The 8,546-nt window shown below is 34.1% G+C and overlaps 2 protein-coding genes across 2 annotated transcripts; both read right to left on the bottom strand.

The window, feature by feature from the left end:
• Positions 1 to 3,588: 3,588 nt before the first annotated feature.
• Positions 3,589 to 4,026, bottom strand: LOC132169686 (E3 ubiquitin-protein ligase MPSR1-like). The gene has a single exon (XM_059580679.1). The coding sequence runs from the start codon at positions 4,024 to 4,026 to the stop codon at positions 3,589 to 3,591; it is 438 nt and encodes a 145-aa protein (XP_059436662.1).
• Positions 4,027 to 4,795: 769 nt separating this feature from the next.
• On the bottom strand, positions 4,796 to 5,783 carry LOC132172566 (germin-like protein subfamily 1 member 13). The gene is made up of 2 exons (XM_059584088.1): positions 5,629 to 5,783; positions 4,796 to 5,418 (listed from the first exon to the last, which is right to left on the bottom strand). The coding sequence occupies exons 1-2, from the start codon at positions 5,753 to 5,755 to the stop codon at positions 4,883 to 4,885; spliced, it is 663 nt and encodes a 220-aa protein (XP_059440071.1). The 5' UTR covers positions 5,756 to 5,783; the 3' UTR covers positions 4,796 to 4,882.
• Positions 5,784 to 8,546: the final 2,763 nt, after the last annotated feature.

Genomic DNA, 8,546 nt, shown 5'->3' with positions numbered 1-8,546 from the left:
CGGCGGCCACCCCCATGGCCTATGGGGTGGCCGGCGAGCTGCCCTAGTTTGGGAAGCTACTTTATCACTTTTTGAACATTAAGGAGTTAAAATCAAAATGGTTGATAATTTTGGAGGCTAAATTATATTTTTCCCCAAAATATTCCAATACCCACCTGAAAGCAACAAAAATCCAAATTCTACAAGGCCTAATCCAATTACTGAGGGATAGTTGATCAACAACAAAGTGAATCTCCATTCTGGTAAGAATCAGAGAAAACTTCACTATTTAGCCAAGTAATTAACATTATGGGTGTCTTGTCAGCCTCCGCTTTCAAAACAAGATGCAATTTCAATTATATTTACCTTATTTATAAGAAATGTTATAGGTTAATAAGTTATTCATATTTGACATATATTTTCCTACAAATTCAATAGATCAATTATTAGATTTGTGGCGTCCACTATTGACTTATATGGAGTCCACATAAGACTACAAATCTAATGATTGATTTGTAAGATGATATAAAAGAGAAAAAAAATATGGCCCCCCAAACTACTAACTAGTTGTAAGCTGGCCCCCCAATGTTTAAAATGTAATAAAGTAGCCCCATGAAGTTCTAAAAAATCTCAAATTGGCCATTCCGTTAGTCAACACCGTCAAATTGGATGAAAAATGCAATACGACGTCGTTTTTTGAGCTCAAGTTACTAAAATGCCTTTTTGGAAAGAAAAAAAAATCAATTTAAAAAAAGCCCCTCAAAACGACGTCGCTTGGCTTGAGAAAATTAATTAAAAAACAAATTTAGAAGGGGTGGTTTAGGGGGTGGCTTGCCGGCCACCCCCATGGCCTGCGGCAAGCCACCCCCAGGCCTTGTGTGTGTGGGGGGTGGGTAATTTGTTTTTTATTTTTATTTCTTTCAACCCAAACAACGTCGTTTTGGGGAGGCTTTTTTAAATTGATTTTTTTTTTTTTTCCAAAAAGGCATTTTAGTAACTTAACCTCAAAAAATGACGTTGTATTACATTTTTCATCCAATTTGACGGTGCTGACTAACAGAGTGGCCAATTTGACATTTTTTGGAACTTCGTGAGGTTACTTTATTACATTTTGAACATTAGGAGGTCAACTTGCAACTGGCTGGTTGTTTGGATGGCCATTTTATATTTTTCCCTATAAAAGAAATATGATCAAAATATTAACACCAATCATTAACAAGGCTAGGCATGTTGGATGATTTTCCAAAGGATATGAGTAATGACTATAGAACCATACTAAGAGAATTTTACTCTGAAAGATATGAAGATATAATATAATTGGATTCAACACCTATAAATTCACCAAGCCATATCTCAAAAGTAAACATTGAGTTCATGGCTTGGTAATTCTGATTAAGGTCACCTTCACCTTTCCACAGAAAATGAGAAACAGCAAGAGAGATCAGCATGAAAGCAAAACAGAAGCTAGAGAGCAAGAAGAATAATGTTGGAGACAATTAGGTATAAATTGTAAGATGGGCAACCAAAATTCCCAAATAATTTGCTTTGAACAACTAAATTACAGAGTATGACATTACTAGATAGGGATATATATACTAATCCCAATTCAAGATGCAGCCCAAAATTGTTCACATGCTCCAGCCAAGTTCATAGTCTTCAAGAGGTAGCTCAATCGGCTGGCATCATGCCTAATGAAGCGGAGGTCACTAGTTCGAATCACCTTTCCCGCTCTTGTGCGGACATGTCAAAAAAAACTACTAAAATTTTGGACAGCAACTGTTGTGTACTGCAGCTTACTCAAGACACTAGTATGTCCTCACCAAACAAAGATGCATAAAGTACATGGTATTATTCAAGGACAATCATTAATAAGACTCAGGAGGAAAGTACACTTTACTCCCCCAAGCTTTGGGTGATTTTTAATTCGACCTCCTATGTTTCAAGTTTTGCAATGCATCCTCCAAACTTCTAAATCTTTGCAATTCGACCAATTTTATCCCAAAATGACTATATTGCCCCTAATTTTTTTTTTTTAACAAAAAATAAAAAATAAAAAATTAGGGTTTAAAAATGGCGAGATGGCCAAAGGGGTGGCCACCCCGAATTTTTTTAAAAATTTTTTATAAAAAATTAGGGGCAATATCGGAATTTTAGGATAAAATTAGTTGAATTGCAAAAATTTGGAAGTTTGGGGTGATGTATTGCAAAAATTGAAATATTGGAGGTTGAATTGAAAATAGCCCCAAACTCTGAGGGGGTAAAGTGTAGTTTTCCCTAAGACTCTACAGCAAATTACAGCAAACACAAAAACTTGAATTTTTGTTCTTTTCTGTTTCCAGCTTGTTTTGCCACATTCAAATCCCAATGATGCCTTACTATATAATTTATTTATTTTTTTTTATTTTTTTATTTTTAATGACAAGGAACCCCTTTAAGGTAGGGTCACTTCATATACCTCATTTTCTTAGGTAAACTTCGGACTCATGTAAAGTGCTCTCTCCACACGGATCAGATAATATTCCGGCTTTGTCAACAGGCTGGCTCCAAGAAATTGTTTGCACCCAAGGTGATTCGAACTTTAGACCCCATAGAATGCCACCAAGACTAAGGCCCTTACGACTTGAGTTTAGTTTTTTAAAGTCAATACTCTCATTGATGATCAAATATTATTTTGGCAGCCACTCAGAAGCTGCTTGTCACATACACTCTTATTGGTGAAGCTTTAGCCGCTATTGTTGTGATAGAAACCCACAACAATGAATAGAAATATTGAACTCCTTTCGAGTAGGAGAGACCACAATTAAATCCAATTAGAGTTGGAAACAAACCATAAACAAGCTTTCGCTTAATAATTCTTCACTCTTCTCGATTAATGACAATATGCTCTTTAAATAGAGTACAATAGAATGATAAAATGATAAGAACTCTAATTAATCATAATTCTAATCTAGTTCCAATTTTAAATAATATAATCTTAATGAATTGGAATGAAATACAAATCTAATCTCTATCATCTTGCATCTCAGTTGGCTTTATCCTCGGCCTTCAATTCTCTTTTTTGGGAGGGTGATGCTCTTCTTGTGATTTTGGCTATCAATACTCTTTTTCCCTCTTGGAATTTTTCTAATATCATTTTTGATATTATATTAGGTTTGTCGTCCTTTCAAAGTTAGAATGTTTTAAAAGTGTCTCTTAATACAAATTTCCGTGCACATGCTCTTACTAAGTAGGTCGCTTCCCATCTTGTTTTTAGAAACATTTCCAAAAGATATCACATTGTCTTTTCCATCCTGATCAAGAATAGAAAACATCCTTCCCTTTAACCCTTTTTGCCTATTCAATTAAAAAAAAAAAAAAAACCACTAAAATTTTGGAAAGCAACTATTGTAGGTCCTCACCAAACAAAAATACATAAAGCAGATGTTATATATCCATATAACAACAAACACTAAACTTGAATTTTTTGGAGAACTATACAATTTTATTAGGTTGCTCCAGTAATTTGGAATCCAACATGAAGAAGCCAAAAATTGAATAATAAGTCATAATTTGTATAAAAAGTAAATTGAAAATGAAACCCCAAATAAGAAATTAAAATCCTTGCCCATCTCAATGGACAGGGGGCAATGGGTAGCGGCAGAGGGGACAGAGGCGACTCATCTTCAGCCACTTGACAATGCAACCTCCGTGATAGACATGGGAGCACGGCAGCCGAGTGAGCTCCAGCCCACCCTCAAATTCCTCCGTGCAAATTATGCACTCTCCGATCCACCCCAACCCATCTTCAAAGGTTACCTTCTCCAATCGCTCGATTGCAGATCGAGTGGCAGGGATGGGTCTGCCCACATCGACCGCCATAGACTCCCTCAAAAGTATATCCATAACCTCCTTGGACTCATCATCATCATCATCATCATCATCAACCTCCTCAGAAACGACCGTCATATGTTCAAGGGCTACCACGATCGGCGCCCTTCCCGTCCCGGCGGCGGCCGCCAATGAGATATCTCGCAATACGGCTTGGCGGTGTTCTGCGAGGGCACCCATTTCCGAAAGCACGGACAACATGCGAGCTCCACCATTGCACAACAGAACCGCGTGTTTTGGGACCCAGAAGGTTCTCAATCGGGTGGGAGATCGCGTTGGCACGACGGACACCGGATGGTCGACATCGCCGATGAATTTCTCGATTCGTTGCCACTCCACTCAGTGACGCGAAATTCGATGGCAACCTCACCCGCCGCGTGTGGGTGCGCGCTGATGGGTGGGCTTGGTTAGACCTTTTATTGTGTAGAATGGGTGTTGTTCTCTTCTAATTTTGTGGCTGGTTAAAAAACAAAAAAAAATCAGTTGAAAGAAAAAGAACGGGTGTTCGTTCTCTGCATTTAGGCCCATAATTGACCTCATTTATGGCTCATAGTTGACCTTTATTTCATCTCGTAGTTGACTCTCATTTAAAGCTCATAGTTGGCCTCATTTTTCACCATTTTGTTGGCCTTCATTTTGGTATATTGTTATTTAATTAGGCATATCTCCCTTCATCGTTGCCAACCGCCTCCAGTCATCACCACCAGTGAGACTTTAGTTCAACCCTTTCTATTCGTTATTTCGGTGAAACTCTAAATTAACAAGAGAAGTATTTTAATTTTTGTTGTTTTAATCTATTTTGTTGGCATGTCCCTTCTGTCTTACATCCATATCTTTCTGTGTTTTACTTAGAGAGAGAGAGAGAGAGAGAGAGAGAGGAGCTCAACAAACATCAATATTATATTATACCTCAACTCCACCTAGAGAGAGTTACATAGGCAATCTTTTATTCTATTATCATTACGATAGAATGAGGCTAACATGGCTAAAAGATGAAGGTCATAACAGTTCCATAAGTTTCTTAGTTGTTGTTCTATTAGAGCGTTTTCTGAAGATATTCAATAATCTTCGGCTCAAGTTGGAAGGTCTTGGCGAGAACATCAGGATTGATAGGAGGATTGGATCCGAAAACAGCGTCTGCTATCCTCATAACACTTGGATTTTGGCTGCTTAGACTAGCAAAGGCTACAGCATTGGTGTGCCCCACGTTGAACTGGAAGTGAATGAGACCAAATGGAAACACAAACACATCTCCCTTGTTTAGAACTTTGGAGAAAAGACGATTTTCCGGGTCGGATGTGACAAAACCAACGTACAGAGTACCCTCCATGACTATTAGAATCTCAGAGGCACGAGGGTGAGTGTGGGGAGGGTTTACGCCATATGGTGCATAGTCAATGCGAACTATGGATAACCCTAAAGTGTTGAGGCCTGGAATCAGGTCCACAGTCACAAGAGTAACATTCGACCCAAGTGGATTGGCCGTATTTCTAGGAATATGAAGCCCTTGGAAGAAGAAATCATCGGCATTGGCAACCGTAAAATTCTTGCAGAATTTTCCATTCACAAACACTGCAAGAAAGAAATCTTTGTCAGTACTAAAAGAAAAAGAAAAGTGACACATTCATAATAACAGTTTCTAAGATGCCATACAACTAACAATCTTGCTTCTAAGCAGAATGTAATGAGCTTTAATACTTAACATGATCAGAACCATTATATATATATATATGCAGAAGCTTGATAAATAAATAAGTAAAAACTATATATGTATATATATACCAGCAGACTTGGGATCATCAATTGCTACACAAATGTCTTGAAGAGGGCTGGGATCATAGGCAGAGACAAGGGAGGATGTGAGTGACAAGAGAGCCACAATTGCAAGGAAATGGACTCCTTTCATCATATCTTAGCAAGCTCTATATTCTCTAATATCTTGGTTTGGTGATGGGTGATATATCTTATATGGGAAACATGTCTATTTATAGAGAACCGATACGGAAATTGTGATTGTCTCTGCCATACCAAGTCTTCAGACGTCAATGGAATTAATGTGATAAGCACGAAGTTTTTCAACGTACAACTACTGCAGGCTCTTAACCTACATTGGTTTATTGTTCTCAAATTGATTTCTTACACTTCAACGCCGTATGATAATTGTAATGGTTCTTTGGTCAATTGGCAACCGAAGCACTAAAGATGTCAAATGAGACGGCTTTGTTTATGAAACCTTAATTCATCAAAAAATATATAATAAAAAAGAATAGGTATAATAAAATAAGGGAAGAAGAAAGAAAAAAATATTCCCATTCCCATTCTAATTCGATTGCTGGGAAGCATGCATGCACAAAAGCAGTTTACCACTTGATCATTCTAACTACTTGTTGGTATATGGTAGATTTAGTGTATTACGATGTAATACTCGGCCTCCCAATTGAAGAAAGAAAATGTATTTGAAAACCATATAATTCTTTTTTTTTTCTTTTTCTTTTATAATAATTAAAAGAAAAGGTTCTTATAGACATCAATTAAGAACAGGAGCTAGATAATTGAAAGCGTCCCTTGTCCAAGCATTAGGATAAGTAGCTTATAACCCGCGCAATGTGCAAGATTCTTCATTACAATTTAATTATAAAATTTAAAAAATATTATAATCGTACTTTTCATAAGTATTATAAAATTTACTTTTCATAAGGAAAACTTGAATTTTGCTTAATCAAAACATTAATATAAAATTAGAAAGAATCTCTTGATATTGTTGGTGTAATACTTACTAGATTTCAATGCAAATAAAACTCAAAATCATGAACATTAATCAAAAAAGTACTTTTGTTGTAGAAAAAAATATGCATGAGATTTGTTGTTATAGTTTAATTTCAAATTTTAAACACATCTCTATCGAACTTTTCATTATAGATTGTAAAAAAAAAAACCAATCACGCCCATTTAAATAAAAAGACATACTAAAGATTATACACCAATATATTACTCAACATAATGACACACAATCATAAACTAAACATTGTATAAATGCATAAGTCACATAAAATTTGTCTATATATTATAAGGCCTTTAACTTTAATTAGTTTAATCCATATAAATTAAAACATGTTAAAATCTTTGTTCCCATATGTATAGTTTAAAATGAAAAATATAAAGAAAAACAATAACGAAAAGAAAACTTGGATTTTGATTATCAAAGCATTAATAGAAAGTTAGTAAGAATCATTAATATTATTAGTCTTATACTTATTATATTTCATACAAATTATAAAACCCATATAATTATGAACCTTAAAAAAAAGTATATAGCAAAATAATTACAAATCTTTCGGTCAACAATGCAATCAAATAATCATCCCATATTATATTCAATCTTAATTATCTCTTAGGTGTTTTAAAGTTCCTTTTTTGGTATAATAATCAAATAAATTTTTGCCTTTTTTTGCTTTCAAAAGCATTAAAAAAAAAAAAAAAAATTCTCTAAAAAAATATCTGAAATTCCGGGTAAATCATACAAATAAACAAAAAATATCATAGGCGAAATGGCCTCGGACAAATATCAAATAAGAAGCATGTTATATCGAACAGTTAACGATTTTATAAACTAATGGACATTAAGCAAAAGTAAGCCCCAAGATGACGGTTGTGATTTTACACTTTGGTTTGGACATCGAATATATAATTGCTCGTAATTAAGATGCTAACCTTGTGTGTGTGTGTGTGTCTATATATATATATATATATATATATATATTATTACTAAAGATTATTTTTGCTAATGAAATCAAACATAAATACCTAATCATTATGTTGAGTAAAAATCCAACAATCTATACAATTAATAATTAATATACAATTATATATTTTTTTTAAAAAAACAAAAATAATGCAATGAAATTTTTTTCTATTTTGTTTCTACATCCTATCATTTAATTCATCTAATTCAACTATAACATATAATATTATGTTATATACATATTAAAGTGATTAAACATAATAATACATAATTTGATTAGTATTATTTGTTTCCTGATTTGATTTTGACATTAATAATACTTAATTTATTGAATAATTTATATATGAAATACTCTTCAAATATAATTAAACATCATTAATTACGTTAATTTAATGAACCGGTTTTTAAAGTAAAAACCGGTTCACTCTTAAAAAACGGTTCACAAATTATGCCTTAAAAAAACTGGTTTAGCATTAAAATAAGAGAAATGCTTGGCTTCATTAAAAAAGTCCATCTTTTGGCCATTTTAATTTTAGGTGGCATAGCCCATTTTCCATAAATCTATTAATTTATTATTTAAAATCTATTAATTTTAAAATGGGACATGTCACCTAGAATTAAAATTGCTAAAAGATGGACTTTTTAGTGAAGCCAAGCATTTCTCTTAAAATAAAAAAGGGGTCATGCCACATGTCGCAATATTAAGGTACTTCTAAGAGTGATTTGGCTTATATATATATATATAGTCAAAGACTCGAAGGATCAAGTCTCGGCCAACAACATATCCACTAAGAGAATAACTTATATAGGGAGGTTGCACGAAATGTGAGTTTTGTGCAACCAATCAAAAGGTGACACCTAAGCTAAATTTATCAAACTTAAATTTTTTTTAAAAAGCCTAACTACACCAGATTATAAATAAAAAAAAAAACAAACAAAATTGAAGGGGTGGCTGGCT

This window comes from Corylus avellana, chromosome ca2 (genome assembly GCF_901000735.1).
Source record: "Corylus avellana chromosome ca2, CavTom2PMs-1.0".
Lineage (NCBI taxonomy): Eukaryota > Viridiplantae > Streptophyta > Magnoliopsida > Fagales > Betulaceae > Corylus > Corylus avellana.
The sequence above is the reverse complement of the archived record's forward strand: the minus strand, read 5'-3'. Positions and strand labels throughout refer to the sequence as shown.